Source organism: Pseudopodoces humilis, chromosome 7 (assembly GCF_049639895.1).
Source record: "Pseudopodoces humilis isolate 2021_Gansu_Grassland_sample_001 chromosome 7, ASM4963989v1, whole genome shotgun sequence".
Taxonomy (NCBI): Eukaryota; Metazoa; Chordata; class Aves; order Passeriformes; family Paridae; genus Pseudopodoces; species Pseudopodoces humilis.
In genome coordinates, this window is record NC_142206.1 from 57310605 (window position 1) to 57328757 (window position 18153).

At 48.3% G+C, this 18153-nt stretch overlaps 1 protein-coding gene across 2 annotated transcripts in view; it reads right to left on the reverse strand.

Annotated features, from left to right (window-relative positions):
* Positions 1–18153, reverse strand: part of PRKCH (protein kinase C eta) — a 113081-nt gene that overhangs the window by 18692 nt on the left and 76236 nt on the right. For both annotated transcript variants that reach the window (XM_005520049.3, XM_088057738.1), the window contains exons 11-12: positions 1225–1363; positions 55–243 (exon numbers count right to left, since the gene is read on the reverse strand). In XM_005520049.3, the coding sequence (XP_005520106.2) occupies positions 55–243; positions 1225–1363 (328 nt within the window). The remainder of the gene's footprint in view (positions 1–54; positions 244–1224; positions 1364–18153) is intronic.

The following is an 18153-nucleotide window of genomic DNA, read 5'->3' on the forward strand; positions in this document are numbered from 1 at the left end:
TGGAATTAGGCTGGAGAAAGCTAGGAGAGACAGCAAACAGCCAAAGGAACTCACTGCTTTGAGGATTGCCACTGCATCCTGCTGGAGCCACGTTGGATAGACGACTTCATCATTCAGAATGGCCTCGAAGAGGTCGTCCTCGTTCTCGGCCTCGAAGGGCGCGTGGCCGCACAGCATCTCGTACAGCAGCACCCCCATGGCCCACCAGTCCACATCGGGGCCATACAGCATCTCCTGCAGGATCTGCAGCACAGACAGGAAAGAAACACCAACCCTGAAGCTTCATATCGGAGCAGGGGAGGAAAGAAGGATTTGGAAACAGTGATACAGAAGTTCTCGCTAGCAGCGCTCTCTCTTAGGCTGGTGGATGTCCAGCAACATAAAGTGATCTCACTCTGGGAACCCCCAGATCAGCAAAAAGGTTCATCAGATGCTTTAAGCAAGTCTGAATTAGCTTGTCTGGGTGTGATAGTTTGGCATTTAAGGAAAAAAAGTGGGAAGTTAGTGCTAAAAACCACCACACTGGGTCACCTGGGAAGCAAGCCCTTAGAATGATGCTGGGGTTGAGCTGGAGGAGAAGGGACACTCCAGCAAAACTGGCTGAGCCTCAGAAGCAGCTGAGCAGCCACATGTGTGAGCTGACATCGCCTCCTCCTTGCCCTTGGGAAGAAAACACCTACCTGGCTCCAGCAGCAAGGCTTTCAGCTGGAGAGGGGAAGCAGTGTGAGTGTGGGAGAATGGTGCAAACATCAACCACAGACAGAAATTCAATTGTGTTGAAGGATGTGAAACCTTGTCAGAACATCTGGCAGCATCTGGAGGGCAGCTGTTCCTTAAAGAGGTATTTATTAATTTTGTAGTGAGATTGGGGAATGACAGGGAGTGTGAAGAGGTAGAAAAAGGAACTGTGTAATGAAGGAGAATTCAATCTCCTTTCAAATCAATCTGGGACAGCACGTGTATGTGCCTCTCAAGATTTTTGCAGCTGTATTTCCATTTTTCACCTCACATTTTCTATAGAAAAATATAGGCTTATTTTGGTGCATACAGCAGCCTGAAGATTTACTCAGACTTTACTTCACAAGAGGCTGATAATGCATCTAAGGAGGAAACCTTGAGCTCAGCAATGAAATTAGGCAAAGCCAGAGACACTGTCATTTCCAAAGCTCACCTACACTTTTCACATGGTGGCCATTTTCCTGACCAAAGAAAGGTTTTCTGTACCTCTGGAGCGATGTAGTCTGGCGTGCCACAGAAGGTGGCTGTGGTGATGCCATCGTGAATGCCCTCTTTGCACATCCCAAAGTCTGCCAGCTTGCAGTGCCCCTCGTAGTCCAGCAGTACGTTGTCCAGCTTCAGGTCCCTAAAATGAGAATCATTCAGAGTCACTGTGTGCTTGGAGCAGCCCCACACAGATGCAGGCACCATCCCAGGCCTCAGAAGCTCAATCTGCAACCTGGACAAACCCCATCATCACAAAAAAATAAACAAAAGGCAGGCAGGAGAGATTTTCTTTTGCTTCATCTCTTACAAAAGGGAGGAAGAAGCATCATTCTGCCAATGGCATTTAATGCAGGCAGGTGCTGCAGGAGTTTGCCCACATGGGTTTCCAAGCACACCAAAAGCCTGGCTGGCAGGGCTCCTGCTCGTTAACTCTGGGACTCACTGGAGCAGAGGTTGCCAGAGCTGTCAGATTGTGTAAGGATGTTGTGATGTAGCAAAATGCTGCACACAGGCCACATTCAGATTCAGCAAAGCTGCACTGGGGCAGACACTGGAGCTGGGGAGCAGAGCAAGGCCTCAGCAGAGGGAAAGTACGTTCCCTACTCTCCTGAGGTGCTGGGGCTTCAGTCCCAGATCTCCTTGTTATCAGTCTGACTGATAAACCCCATCTGGAGCATTATCCAAGCTGAGAAGAGAAGAAACTCCCTACTGACATCACACCACAGGGGCAGGAGGAATCTTTGGGCAGCACAGGATGCTTCCATCATAAGGCAAAGTCTTAAAGTCCTCCCAGCTGTTTCAATTCCAGCAGTGCACTAATATAAGCAGAGTACATCCCCAACAGCCCTCCTTGGAGTGGGGACCTCCTTGTCACTGTCACAAGAGACCTGAAGCCCAACAAGCTGCAGGGGGACAGCTTTCCAATACATCACCTCTAACAGTCTGGGAGCTCCTCATCGAAAGCAGAGCTGCCAAAATGACAGAGCCCTAACAAAGCTTATCAGCTTGCCTGCCCTTGAGATTGCCCAGGGAATAGCCTGCGGCCAGGAACACGGCCAGAAAGAACGGGGTCATCTGCAGACTTGGGCAATGCCTGCCTAAAAATACACCAGCTTGTAGCACCTCTGCTTTGCAGCTGCCAGACAAGGTCCAGGCACCACTGCAGACGCAGGAGAGGAGCTCTGATGGAGCTCTGAGCAGCACAAACAGGTCACAGTTCATTTTCTGAACTGTCTTGGGTGTTGGCCCAAGAGCTGTCCAGAGCCATCACAGCAGCACTGTGACAGGTGAGGCCTTGACAAAGCCACCTTCAAAGTCATTCTGATGCCCACATCAGGATCAAAAAACGAAATACATTTTAGGGTCTCAGAGCCCCTTCATGCTGGATCTTGCCCTGTGGCTGGATATTTATTTCTCTGGGAAGGGGGAACAGTAGGGAGAGTGGTAATGTAGGTGGTGACATCTCCCTGTCAATATAAAAACCTATGGTTGAGCTGAAATCTGAATCTAGCTTGATCCTGTTCATCCTCCATCTATGATCCTAAAGTGAAAACCAGGGGGTTGGATGGCTCTGTAGTGCACTGGCATTTCCACAGGCCACTGGACTCCAGACAGCCCTCCCTCAGCCACACTGCTGCACTGGAAAGATCAAGGAGACATTGTGTAAGACAATCAGGGACACATCCTCTCCTAAAGAGATAAGGAAAAGTATTCTTAGCCTCTTTTGAATGGATGGGAAATCGAAGGATGGAAGCTAAGAAATTTTCCCCTGTCCCCCTGAGAAAAGGCTGAACACCAACTTCCTGAATTCCAGCTTGGATTTAATCACAAGATCACACATCCTCTCTCTTCAAGATGGCTTGGCAACGCAAGCCAGCAAAAAGCCTTCTGCAACGCTGCTGCCCTTCCCGGCAGGCCCACGAGCTACCCAGTGGCCAGTGAAATTTGGATGCCAAGGACAGTGCCCATGCCTGTCTCATGCTGCAGTGTTTGCTCTGGGCGGGATGCTCAGCAGGAGACACTTATTTTTTCCTTTCTGAGAATCACAAATGATGGCTGTGGCATGTGGGCAAAGGCTTGTCCTGGAAAGGCTTTAGGCGAGCACAGGGAGAGGCTTGTGTGTAGTTGCCCCTGACAGCTCATCTTCAGCAGTAGTTTACAGCCAAAGCTCCTGTTGCTCTTCTCTGTGGTTCCTGGCAGGGCAAGGAATCCCTCCAAGCATAAAAGCAGGCCTTGTTTTCAGGAATCTGCCACAATGTGGCTGGAACGCACAGTTTATTCTTGGCTCGTGTTTAAATGCAGCAAACACCTTTTCAGTCCTGGGCAGTGCTGACTGTTGTGGTGTGCCCCTAAAGATACAGCTGGAAGGGGAATTTTGGTGGACTCACTTGGAGATCCCCCTAGCAAACCTTCTCCTGTTCCCTGAAACATCCACCACGTCCTGGAAGGCTTTGGGAGTACCTCAAAATACAACATCCTTACATCTGAGCCAGCAGAAACACAGTCATGAGCATGCAAGAGCAGAGGCAAGAGACAGCTACGGGGCTGGGCCAGCTCTGCTGACCACGTCACCAGGGCACGCTGCCACTTCCCAGCCTCTGCCCCACAGGACATGCTGCAGAACTCCCAAATCCCTGCTAGCTGCACAGTGCACCATGCTCATCCCAGCTCTGAGATGGCAGGAGTGCTGCAGGTGCGAGAGCTCTGTGCTGGCAGTGTCATCCCAGAGAGCCTCTATCTCTGTAATTGCCATTAAATTTAAACTGTCTGCCTCTCGCTGGGTAAGCATAGTTTTAACCACACGAGGCAAAGCTCCAGCCCTTGGCTTCTCCACACTGCACGTTAAACCCATTAACAGTGTCTGTTGTCTCCTCCTGACTTCTGTCCAGCAGCGTGAAACCCAACACTTGCATTTTCTATTTTCACGTAACCTGTAATGTGACGTTATTCTGGCTCTCACTCGCTCAGACCCTTGGCTACGTGCAGATCATCTCAGAAGAGGACCTCCCATGACCACAGAAGGCTGCTCAATGCTCTTTGCTCAGCACAGTGACAGGAGATCATCCTACATTTCCCTCTCTGGGCAGGTCTCGTGGGCCAGCACAGTGGCAGCCTCAGCCACGGGCTCCTCTGGAGCCTGCTCTCTTTGGCTGCCCTGTGAAAGAATACCCTGGGAAAGCTGTGGTTTGAGCATTTGCCCCAAGCCACCCCAGCAGTTGTGAGCTCTGAACTCACTGCTTGATGCTGACAGGTCTCCCCATGCACCAAACCCCATAAGCCAGCATGGCCACATGAGAGGAAAAACACCGACAGTTCTCTGAGATTTACAAGGAGCTCTTCATTTTTGCAGCAAGGATTCCGGGAAGCTGATGAAACTGGAAGCCATCCAGCTCAGAAAGGCCAAATCTACCTCATTTCCTTAATACTTGCATTTTCCATTCAATATTTTTAGCAGTTCCATGAAGCAGTAACGGCAGAGAGGTTTTCTGAGGCTGCGTTTCTAAGGTCCGGCTGAGGTTCTGCCTTTCGCTGGCAAACCTTCCCTGGAAAACAGGCTTCATCCTGACTCAGAAAAGGCTGTCTTTGTCCTCACCTTCAGCTGTGGCACCCTGGCTCAATGGCCTTGTTTAGTCTAGACCCAGAAGAAATGACAAAATGAGCTGCTTCAGTGTCACTCAGTGGGAGAGGTGTTCTTTGCACATCTGCTGCTCGAGTTTGACATTCGTAAAAAAAACCAAAATTACAATTGCAGATGATCTGGTCCTTTTCCAAAGCATCTGTCAAATGCAATTTCCCTGCACCAGGGAGTTTTGCCAGGGAATGTGTGTTATACACGTACCTGCCACTCGCTCTGCTCTGACCATCTCACTCCTGATGTAGGAACTGTATTTGAAAGGATGAAGTTTGGCAGGTTTTTCCCTTATTTTGGTTTCATCACCCTGTGGTAAGGATCCAGAGGAGCAAGTGTGGCAGACACTGGCTTCCTGCTGCCCCTCAAGGTTATCCCAGGTTTGCTAATCTCTAAGGTGCAGTTTAAAGCTCATTAAAGCCTGGTGTTCCCATCTCAATGCAAACCAGTCATGAAAGCTGTGGGTGCCAGCCACAAAGGTGTGGCTAACATAAAACTCCAGCCAAACGGTTTTCAAAAAATACACAATGAAAGACAAAATCCCCAAATGTGAAATTAGCTAAATGACTAACTCTGCCTTTTCTGAAGGGGAAAACTTTCCCTTTATATACTCCTTGGAAACACTTTTGGGTGAACAAATGTGCATTCAAGTCCCTTTGCAAACAGGGATGAGACTTTAATTTTCCTCCACCTCTTCTGCTGAAGTCATTTTACTTCACAAAAATACTGCAGTCCCCATCATAATGCAGAAAAATGTGTTTCAGTTGCCTGCTCTGGTAGTCAAAGTAATACACATTTCCAACTCCTGCTCCAAAATCATTGCCTGTTTTTTGTTTGTTTTTTTTTTAATGAACCAACTTCAACAGAGGAGAATGAAAGATGTACAACCTGCAGAATAGCACAGTTGGTACAATAGTTAAGGAAAAGGCAGTGGTTTTCAAGTTGGAGGCTTTGATCCAAATACAGTGGACAACAGATTTAAACCCATACTTTGATTAAATAAGGAAGAGAACAGATGGAGGTCTCAGTTTTATGTAAAGCCCTAAATACTCATGTGAAGCTGATAATGTTTCCCATTTTCCTTTGCATTCATAAGGAACATCCAAACTAAAATACTTCATTTTACCTGAAACCAATGCTCTCTTGACTTGCAAAAAAATATAATTACTATAAAAAAAGCCTTAACATTTATTTTGGGCCCCACAAAATTATTTTCTATCTTTCTTCCCATACTAAATTTTGGAGACTCAGTTAGGAAACTCAAAGAAAATAATTTTCAATAATCTATTCCCACCAGCTTTGGACTAGGGATCTTCACATTTTGTCTCCAAGATTTTATACCACTTTGGGAATTAAGGCCGTTTCTACTTTAAGTCTTGTGTTGTAGACAACTTGCTTATAAATTCCTTTACAGAAAATGGTTCACATCTCCCACATTTTTCTAATAACAATCAAACATTATTTATTTCTATGATCAAGTAAGCTTTTATAATCAGAAACTCAATCTCACAGCCCCAAGGAAGAGTTAAGCATGTCCTAGGTAAAGCTGAGTGGCAGCAGTAAATACAGTCTGAAGCTGACACCTGCAACATATTCTACCTAAGCTAAGACATAAAAACCCAGGCTGAGTTGCTGGTATTTGCTGAGGCACATCTTTAGGGCAGGAGGAAACACTGAAATCACAAATGAAACACCAGGGCCTTTGAAAAAGGGAGCCACAAAGCTGAGATCAGAAAAGGATCAAGCTGCACCGAGCTGGAGAAAAACAGCTGAAATCCTGAGTTTTGTTGCCAAATAAGAAGAGGTAGGACACTGTTGCTACCCAGCATATAACCAGTGTGTAGGCATTTACACACACCACTGTGTGGGCACTGCAGGCTGAGATGGAAAGTGTTGCTTTACACACCTGCAGCTTCCCAGCACAATCCCTAAAATCCCCTGGGGTTTAGTCTGTGCTCCCCATCCTCCCCAGCACTGCAGGAACTAATGCTGAAACACATAGGGACTGCAAAACGTAACTTCAACTCTTTGTTTCCTTGAAAAACATTCCTTTGGGTAGAGAAAACATTTCTTTTGGTTTCCAAACAACCTCTGAGGTGAAACCCACCCAGAGCACTGCCAGCTGCACAGACAGCCTGGCTACAGCAAACTGCAACCTGCAGTGCAGCGTAACAGGACAGAAGTGAAGGGAAGATCTCTCCAGATATTTGTAATTCATAATTACCAGAAAGCAGGAATGAAACATAGCAAGTGCCCTTCTACACTGGCCTAAGAGCCAGAAGTTGTTTTCAAAAGCTGACCAGACTTAAGTGTTTAGGGACTGTAAATACAGCCACCACGGCTCCAGGCTGACCTTCTCGTTTCTCACAAACAAAGCAATAGCAGAAATGTGATATAATAATTCAAGGATCCAACACAGACTTGGGGTAAGTGGTACAAGTGAAACTCCAGTGAAAATCCACCCTCATTGCTGGGCCATTTAACAGTAGACAGCTGTCCATCCCACAGGCACCTCAGCACATGAGCAGTGCTCCAGCCAGGAACCCAGCACCATTCTGGGGGCTTTTACAGCCTCATCCCACCACAGCACATCCTGCACACTCCACAGACAGTAATGTGCCATTATTCTGGCCCTCATTTGCTCAGGCCCTTGGCTATGTGCAGTTAATTTTGGAAGAGGACCTCCCATGACCACAGAAGGCTGCTCAATGCTCTTTGCTCGGCACAGTGACAGGAGATCATCCTACACCTCCCTCTCGGAGCAGGGGGAAGCACAGTGCAGCTCAGTGGCAGCAGAATGGGAGAGGAATGTGTCAGAATACACCAGGAACCTCCTGCCTTGTCTCTGCTTCACCCAACCCTCCCTGCTGGCACGCAGAGCACAGCCCATTGGGAATGTTCTGCGTCCATGCATTAGGATAAAGGTGTGATGGATTAGGGATACTCAGCCTCCAAAGCAGGCTCCACCTCTCTTGCAACACAAGATGTTACAGACTGATGCAATATGGACTCAAGTCCAGGGTCAGACACAGCACTGGAACATTCTGAAAGCTCTCACCACAGCACAAGGCCAAGGACTGCCCTGAGGGCAAGGTCAGGAGTGTGTGAATCAGCCCAAGACAGATCCTCACACCTGCATCTGTGCTATTCAGCATGTCCAAAGGCACTTGGTCAGTCTTGCACTCGCATGGGGTAATGAGTCTGGTCCTTGCTCTGTTCCTTGGGCTCCAGACCAAACAGACTGGCAAGCTCTGTATCCAGAAATGCTCTGTTATTATTAAGTCAAGCAGCCCTTTGAGCACAAGGACGAGTTTCTGCAAGCAATCTGCCTGCATTAAGACAGCACCATGGGGTTTTTGGCAGAGATGGGCTGGCACCGGTGCTGCTGGCTGTCCATCCACCTGACCCCTTCCTGCCGGCAAGGGCTCCCTGGAAACAGCTCCCTGGCCCACATCAGAGCCCTGGCCCTCTCCTGCTAAACCCCAGGCTGCTGCTCTGAAGACAAAGCAGTGCCCGAGGCACTGACTTCTCTTACAGCACAGGAGATGGCATTACCCAGCATCCAAGACCTCTCCAGGGTTTGAAGCACCGGCATTCCCACCTCCCCTCCCTCTGGGCACTACAGAAGGGCACCTGTGGAAGCTTAACACAATTACAGCATTTCATCACTGCTGAGATGAGCAGGCGTGATTCATCCTCCAGTTAAAACAAGAGGGGTAGGCTCAAGTATAAAGGCAGAGACTAAAAACCCTGGGCATACCACGAGAGATAATCACAAAGCTTCCCCCACGCTGGTGGTACCGATCCAGCGGGACCTCACAGTCCCCGAGTCCCTCTGGGGTCAGGCACACCTATACAAGCTTCCCCTTTATTACACCCACAGCAGCTCTAAGAGGGCTGATGACAGTGTCCAAAGGCAGCTTTACAAGGGCAAAAAGACAAGGGGGGAGCATGTGAAATGGGGCAGCCACAAGCCAGAGCCATTACTGGTGAAACACAGGCATGCTGGAGGTTGCCACACTGGAGCAATCCCAAAGACAGCACAATCCCTATAATATATTTATACATCCAAATTGGTGTGCGTGCATTTTTTTATAGATACTTATATATAATCTATGTATTATTTGCTGCACTTTTATGTGGGACTGTAATCAGGAAAGAGGAGCTACACTTGAAGTGTTTCCCTGAATGCCAGAGCAATTGTCCTCCCATTTACTGCAGGAAGGGGAGAGATGGACCAAAAAAAGGCTTTTGGTATGGATGCCACGCGTTCCCTCTCCGGATGAGCCAGCCTAGTCCTGTGATAGACTCCTCAGTCCCACTGGGCAGCAACACTGGAATTTGCTGGCCCTGAAACATTGCTGAGTTGCTCCCAACAGAGCTCCTATTTTACCGTTGCCAGAAAAAGAAGGAAAAAGGAAAAAAAAAAATCAAGAAAAAAACCCCAACCACAATGCTTCTTTTTGTGCATCCCATTGCCTGAAGTCTTCAGAGGAGGCACACAACAGACTCAAGGCCCAAATGCAGGAACAAGAATCAGGGGACTGATGTACCTAGGAGAGGTTAAAAAGCACAAGCCTGTTGTGTCACTTGACAAAAATAGATCAACGTTGATTCAAAGCCTGATATGGAAATTAAAATAAAATCAGGTTTGTGCCCATAGCACAGCATGGTCTCAACACTACAAGATGGAGTGAGAGTTATCCAGGATTAGTCATCAGCTGCCCAGAGCCCACCACAGGGCTGCTGAAGGCCCTGTCCCAGCTCCAAGATGACCTGGCAGCATCAGGGTTGGCCTGTGCTGCTGAAAAGGCTCCTCCTTCCCTCAGCACACAGCAACACTTTTCATCACACTCCTGCTCATCCCACAGCTGCCATGGAATCCACCCTCTCCACACTCCAGTCTTAGGAGGAATATTTTGCTCTTAGAAGTACCAAAGAAAATAAAAATAAAGGCGTCCCTATCCATCAGGATGATGTGTGCAGACAGCCTCTGGCACTGGCTTGGGTAGCAAACCAACCTGTGCTGGTACTGATGATGCCAGCAGGGCTCTGTGGGAAGGACACTCCTGCCTGGAACCTGTAAATCTGGTCAGGCAGACTTCTTCACATTCATCTGATACAGCTAAGGTTCACTGTATTCTGAGCCTGACTCTAAATCCAGGGAAATCAGTGAAAAAAACCAATTCCTGTCAAGTTCACTCAATTTTGAAATAGGCCCTGTGAAGAAAAAAAAAAACCCAACAACTTAACCTTATTAAGGCTCTGAATTACAGATCCAGATTTATAAAGCTAAGGCTATAGGTGCTAATCTCCTTTCTATAATGGAATAAACAAAGCTGAAGGCAGAAGTACTGTATTTTTAGACAGGATTTTTAAAAGCACCTTGCTTTAGCCTGTAGATTTCCACTGCCAAACTTACTATTAACTTTTGAGGGAGAATCTGTGCAGGCCCAGCATGGCTGCTTTTGAAATTCTCACCATCTGCACTGAATTTTTATGCACAGAGCAAAAGAACAGTCTCCCTGCTAGTGACACATTGTGGGCACAAAGCACACAGCCATCCCACTGCTGCACAGGAGGGGGTTCTGCCTGGTTCCCCTTGGAATAAATGAATGAATTTCCTAGGAAATGCTGTCTTGAGAGCAGTTTCTTAAAAAAACAAACTGACACCATCACTGATATAACTGGCTCTTTTTTTTCCAAGACTCCAGGGAACCTTTGGGCAAACACAGTGCTTTTCTGACTGCTCTTTTCTCTCTGCTTTTGACCACAACAATCACTCAAATATAAAATGGAAGATGTAGGAGCCTTGAGGATGGGTCATTATCCCAAGATTTAGTTTCTCATTTCATGTGAATTGCTGCTGTTATTCACTCATTACAGGTGATTCACCCAGAGCTGTGTGAAGCCCAAGGATCCTGGATAAGCAGGACAGAGCCAGGTGGAATTCCCGGCTGGGCATGCTGAGCTCTCTGCAGTCCCATTCTGCCTCCTCCCAGGCTGCCTGCGTGCAGGGACCAGTGTCACTGACCTTTGTGCCAGCCAGCTGGGACAGATCAGACCCCATGTGTCATCCCAAATGCCACACAGCACCAAAAAGACCCTGAACAGCCCAACAACAATGCTGGCTGGTGTTATCCTCACATCAAGTGCTTAACCCTCGAGTCTCATTGGTCTGGGCTCCCTCTTCAGCTGGCACAGGGGAACAGATGCTTTCCCAAGCCACCTCAGGCCCTCTAAATTTGACTCACCAGCTGACAAGGCTACCAAAGTTCCCAAATTAGGTGTCTTAGGTGGCTGCCTGATTGCCAGTAAAGCAGCAGTAACTCAGAGCAGGAGTCAAGTGATGCTCACCTGACACTCGTGCTACCAGGCACGAGGAGCTGCCACTGCCTTGTTCCTGTTATGTATGAAACAACTGGATCACAAAATGCAGTAAGCCCTGTCTCCACTGACCTCATCAAGGAAAAAAGAAACAGAAATGGGGTATGAATGAGAAAAGCCAGTCTTTACACTGCTCAGCCCTTGAATTTTTAGCACATTCACACATCAAGTCCCTGTAAGTCCCTTCGGCCTCTGCAAGGTGTGACCATGGAGAAGGATACCCAGGGTACTCTGTGTCTATCTGGAAATATGCCTCTTGGCTAATTAAAATTTTAATATTTTAGCTGTGGAAGATCTGAAGTCGTGAGGTCCCTCTTGCTTACACAACTGTATGTCTTGCTTATAAATCCCTTTGGTGAGGAAGAAGACACCACAAATCCCCACTGAAACTTATTTCTAGACTAAAGAGACAAGAAACATTGGGCCAAAACCTTGGTGCCTCTTGCTGAGGCACCACATCAGATCAAAATTCAGAATTACAGATTTTCTACCTACACCTCCCATGTTTATAACACAGACCAGAATTGCACAACAATTCATATTTTCTATCACAATACTAAAGTTAGTCATCTTGAAGGCAAGGTGATTTTCAAAAAACTCTCTCTGCTCACTGAAGTTATACCCAGGTGACATCTAAAGTGCACTGTTTTTTAGCTCATGTCCTCATCAAAGTTTAGCACTCTCCACCTACAAGGCTATATTTTTATTTTGTGGCAGGAAAGCAGTCCTTAATGTTATTGACAATTCCAGTGGGTTCAGCCATCAAGTGCTTCAAACTCATCTCCACAGTCAAGTACTGCTGCTCTCAGACTGGACTGCTGCTCTCAGATACTTTCCCATGAATAAATAATTGATTGAGGACTAATGGAAAACCATGGAGGCTCAGGGAAAGCAGTGACTGTACTGTCCTGAGAAAAAGGAATAAAAAGGGCATTATTTTAACACCAACATGCTGAAATACATCACCCACAACAGACATATTAAAGCTAATGAACCCCTAGAATTTTTCTAGATGGATTTGCAGACATGGAGCAATAGATGGCCCCTGTCCTCGATACACTTTGGGGACATCACTTGTAAGTTCACCTGTCCTCCATCTCTGTTCTCCAACAAAATCCACAATGCTTCACAAATGGTTTGCAAACTTCTCCGTGGTTTTGCATGAGGAATGATTTCACAGTACCTGACACGATCCCATGGCTGTGAGAGCACAGGACACTGTTTGGGGGGTGGTGGTGTGGGTGCTGCAGTGTGCTTTGTCCTGGGCTGGTAACAGGAAAGCAACCACACCATGGCACAGCAGCTGCTTTCCCATCAAGGTTATGTCCAAGAGCTTTTGGAATCAGCTTTTAAACACTGGGTTACTTCACTTCCCACCTCCCATTGTTGCTGTGGTGACTTGGGAGGCACCACAGTGATTCAAACACAAACCCATCCTGCTTCCTCTCCAGCCAATCCCTTAATTTTGCGTTGCAGGTTTTGAATCCCTGACTTTCCCTTGCACACGCCTGCATCTCCAGAGCCATCCCACCCACCTGGAATTCAACCCTTGGGCACTTGGTTTGCTGCCCCCAGCCCAAGCACTTGGTGGCATTCCTGGCACCACCAGCAACCATCACCATGGCTGGAAGGACTCAAAACAGAGAACAGCCAGGAAGATAATGACATTTACCAACAGCCTCTCATCCCTCCACAGCAACCTGCCACAGGGCAGGTACGGAGCAGGAGCTCCAACCAAGGTGATGCTCGGATGCAGCAGGCTCTGTCCCAGAGCTGATCCAAGCTGTAGGGATCAGGCAGAAACACTTCACCCGCACATCCCCAGATGAGCCTGCCTGGAAAACTTCCTTGCCAAGTGTTTCTCCACCCCAGTTTTCCATCTCAAGCAGAAGCACTCCCCAGCCTGCCGGCTCCGGTGCCCACACGGCACCTTCATTCCACAGGAGTCAGAGCTGTGGCACTGGTGACACATGACTCAAACACGCGGTGAACCGCTCTTAATCCCAGCAGCCGAGCCAGCAGAGCTCCCCTCTGTCCTCAGCTGCCCTTTTCTGGGCAGCTGAAGCTTTTCCTGGCACCTGACTAGAAACCCTGTGGCTTTCACCTCGTATGCATGAAGTAAAACATGAATTTGGGCTTAGAGCTTTCCTGCATATTGAAAGGGAAGTGTTTGGGTTTAGTAATGTCCAGCTGCTAATGTGGCATCGGGGCCGCTTTTCAGAGCCTAGAGACAGCAAGATCCCTTTTTCTGGTGATTTAAGTCTCCTCCTCCAGCAGCACAGCCACAGTGCTCTCCAGCTGTACTTGCCCTCCCATACCCTGTCCCATCCGTGCTTTTTAGGGCAGTCAGGGTGCTGCACGCCTGGCAGGGAGCTGCAGTGATGGAGGGGGAACCCAGTGCTTCCCCACACCCTATAGAAACCCCAAAGGCAAGAGGAAGGCCCTGTGTGTGGCACAGCTGCAGGCTCTGCCCCGGGCAGAGGACAGCATTTCACATTACTCATGTTACAAGCAGTTACAGGAATGGAGACATTTCCTGGGTGGCTCTGGCCAAGCTCCCCCCACACTGTAGTGTGGTGCTACACAGGACTTCAGGGAATCATAGAAGAGAATCACAGAATGCTTGTGGTTAGAAGGGACCCTAAAGTTTATCTCATTCCAACCCAATTGCCATGGGCAGGGACACCTTTCCCTAGAGCAGGTTGCTCTAAGCCCCCTCCAGCCTGGCTTTGTCCACTTCCAGGGATGGGGCAGCCACAGCTTTTCTGGGCAGCCTGTTCAGGTGGCAGCCTCAGTGACTGCAGCCAGTTCCTCTCTTCCCTATCACACACCCCGAATTTTGCCAGACCCTGCTCATACCACACTCCGCTGCTCACAGCACTGTCCCCTATGAGCCACATGCCCCTGGGCTGAGCCATTCCTAGGATCAAGTTGAGCCATTCCTAGGACCAAGAACCACTCAAATGAGCCAGGATGGAAAAGTCTCGCCCCTCCTCCACACGAGTCCTACATGGGTCTGTTGTTGGTATAAACCACAAGTTACTTCATGACTTTCTGGCACCTACAATCAGCATCATCAGCCAGTGAGTGGGACGGGCTGCACACGCATGAGAGCAAAACCACAGAGGGGTTAACCCTGCAGTGGGCTGGCAGAAAACCCATGGTGCTGAGAGCTCTCAGAATGGCCAGAGAGCCAGAGGCTGTGACTCACTGGGAGAGGCTGCACAAAAATAGGGCTTTCAGCAAGCCCCACAGGAATTTCTGCAGGGAGATTCTTCCCCTAGAGACAGGCAAGGGAACTCGCCTCACCTTTCCCATCACGGATCAGACCCGATGACTGCTCTGCCAGAAGAGGAATTCACTATTGTCCAGCTGGTTGTTTCCAGTCTGGCTAAAAATGGGATCACAGGAGACTAATTGCTTCACTGAAGGAAAAAAAAAAAGAAGCAGTCTGGAGTGACGGAATTATTTTGTAGACTGTTGTTGTTTGGGTTTGTTTCCATCCTGGCTTAACGAGCATTAATGACTTCAGATGGGGGAGGAAAGCCATTAGGGAGAACATGATCCACACAGATACCTCTGGCCCAGCACACACTTCTGTCCCAGCCAATCTCTACAGCCCTGATGGCATTCCTCCCTCCTCCAGCCCTTCAGAATGCAGGAAGGTGGCTGAAAGCAAAGGGAAATGTCAATTTTTCCCTTTTAATTGGCACGACTGGAAGTGCCAGCCTCCCTGCAGCTCAAATACTTGAGCAACGTTAGCAATGCTTGGCAGCATCTCCAGAAAAACTGCTGTCCCTCCTCAGTGGCAGGGAAACAAAGGGAAAACATCCCAGAAGAGTGGATGCTCCTGGCAGAGAACAGCAAAGCCCAGAGTCTGTGAAATAAAGTTTGTTTGTTTTGTTTGCGGAAGCCACGCTGAATCTTCTGAGGCTCATTCTGGTGTCTGGAGAGACAGAATGAAACCCAAAGCCAAGACAGGTAATTAATGCTGAAATTCCTCCTTACATAACAGTGCTGGGACAAACACTCACTTGGCCAGTGCTGCGTGTGGCTGTGCCAGCACAGCCCAAAGAAAGCCTGGGAGCAAGCAGTGCCTGTGCTACACCCAGAGGCTCCAGGCACCCTTACACACTGTGGGCTTCAGGGAAATTGGGATTGAATGGGAATGATGGGCTCATTCCTATAACCCAGCTCTATTGAAGGAGAGTTGTCTTTTAACTGCGTCCTCCAGGCAACAGGAGAACAACCTGAACTACCCCAAACCACAGCCAGGTCCCAAGGAAAGACACAGGCAGAGTAAAGACTTGGAAATATTAGGAGCTTCCCTGGAGAAGAGGTGGAGAATTTCAGCACGAGCCTGGTTGTAATAAAGTGAAGAGCAAGTAGGGAAGGCTCTCAGGCAATCAAACAGGGACTTCAATTTCCCTGTCCTGGACATGACAGAACGTGAGATACCCAATACTACATGCCACATTTAACTCGTGCACAGGCAACAGCCAGGCCTCCAGAGACCATCCTCTCTCCTCCATGCGTCCCCATTCCAATATCACCTTACTGGCAATATTTGGCATTTGCTGCCTTGCTTCCTGGCCAGCAGGGATCCAGAGATGCCACGGGCTGATGCTGGGAAGCAGCATCCAACAGTTCTGGCAGGAACTTCTCCTGACTGTGGCTTGGGAAAACTCAGTCCTGCACGACCCCAAGGCAGCTCTGAGTGGAGATGATGAGGGGCAGTAAATAGGGCAGGCTGCAAGACAGTTTCCCATTAATTTTATCACACCAAATATCTGTCCTTCCCCCAGGGCTCTCCCTGTCAGGGCAGTTACCAGTTTGAGTGAGCAGGGCAATTTCACAAGATCAAAAGAGTGTAGGGGGCGGATCTATGACATAGACTGTCCCCGCTTGAATCCAACTTCATCCCACTCAAGCCACAGATGGACCTGTGGTTTTAGGGGTTTGAAAGCTGGTTTCCCTTTGCTTTGGCTCATTTCCAAAACCTCATGAGTTCCAAGAAGCAGCACAGTTCAGTATTGCCTTTTTTGAAAGCAGACAGGGAACTATGTTTCAAGTGTCTCAGTCCCTGATAAAAGATACTTATTTAACAGATATGGTGCCACAAAGGCTTATTTGGGCATTTTTTTCTGTGTAAGGATAGGGGGAAAAAAACATCAATTCACGTGGGAGTTACACCAGTCTTATCTCAAACCTACCACCAGCAGATCAGCTGCCATCCATGGGCCACCCCAACTTCAAAATTATTTCTGCAGTGAGAGGCATGAGCTGACTGCCTGAATCTCCCCTGGCTTGCTGCATCCCAAGCAGCACAAAAGACACTGAGAGCTGTCACCCTCCTGTGGGGCTGGCCCTGGCCCCAGAGAGACCCCAGCAGGAGCAGGACTGGCAGGCCCAGCTCTGCCTCCACGCTCTGTGCTGCTGCAAGGGTGGAGTGGCTGGGCAATGCCGCCTTCTGACCTTCCCAGTGGGTGGACTATCTCTTTGGGAGCTTGGCCAGCTGGCAGGAGCCACAGCTTCTCCTTGGCTTTCTCATTTATCAAGGCTGGATAGAGCAGCAAGAAGCAGGAGTCAGCTGCCAAGGTTTTTGCTCCCTCTGTGCTCAACAGGGTCTGAAGGTAAAAATTCTGGCTGTAAAGCTGCTGTTTGGGCACGAAGTTTCAAGCTACTGCTTAAAATATATGAGAAATTATATGAGTAATACTGGAATGGGGAACTCTGGATAGGAACAATGGTTATAAAGTAAAAGAAAAAATAAAAGAGAAGGTGCAGGAAATGTCAAAGGTTACATTAAATTGATAAGATTATGTCAAAATCTCTAAAGCGTAGATAAGCATACAATTCCTCAACTTATGGTTAAGAGATACTGACAAACAGAAATACAAAGCACATTAATTCAGCTTTTAGGCAAGAGTCAACAAGGACATGGGACCCTGCCACGTTTTCATGCCCAGGTAAATGTCAAAAGGAACGTAACAAGATCCAGAGAAGGGAAGATCCAGAAAACCCAAAGCCTGCTTGCTAAATGTCACACAGCAGCTCAGAGTCTTAGCACAAGTGCCACTGAGTCTGGACACTGAGACACACGGCAGCCTCACTACCACAGCCCAGGCTGCCTGCCTGGAATGTCCTTGGAGAGTCCGAAGGGAGCACTTCCTACTGCCCCTGCTGCCACACAGGTTTGCACATTGCATAATGTCCCCCTGCTACCTTGCACAGCTAAACCTGCTTTTCCCAGTTTTCCCCTTCCTCCATCCCCCTTCCTTTTCCAGCACAACAACCAAAGATGGCATGACCCACTCTGGCCAGGCACCATGACAAAAATGCTTCAGACCAGAAATGCTTCAGATGTGGGTGCACACATCCTATTGGATAGACTTAGCCATGGTAGTATGTCTGGATCAGGGATTTAAGTAGTAAATAACCTCCCCTACTTGGAAGTCATTTTCTTGATTCGTGAACGCTCCCCCACCATGCTGCCGAGAGATTTGTGAAAGCAGCTCTGGATGTTAATAATAAATCGTGCTTGTGAAACTTTAATTGATTCAGAAAAAATCAGCTTAGAGTGCGGAGGATCTCCGTGGTTTTGAATATATCACATTTGTACACGGTTGAGACTTGAAGGCTTGCTCCCCTTTCCATTGTTGTCAGCTGGAATACTGCCACTGCTTCAGTGGAATAATAACCAGGTAATACAATACCAAGATTAAATTGTGCCCTCAGGCACAGCCTCATAAAAGGGGAGGTTCTCCATCCTTTTAACAGCAAAGGTGCCATGACTCAGAGGCCAAATGAGCAATGCTTTTCCCCTGCTCCATGAGAATGGGCCCCATAAAGAGCACCCTGGCCTGCACCAGCAGCTAAGGACAAGCCCCAGCACCAGTTCAGCTGGCACACAG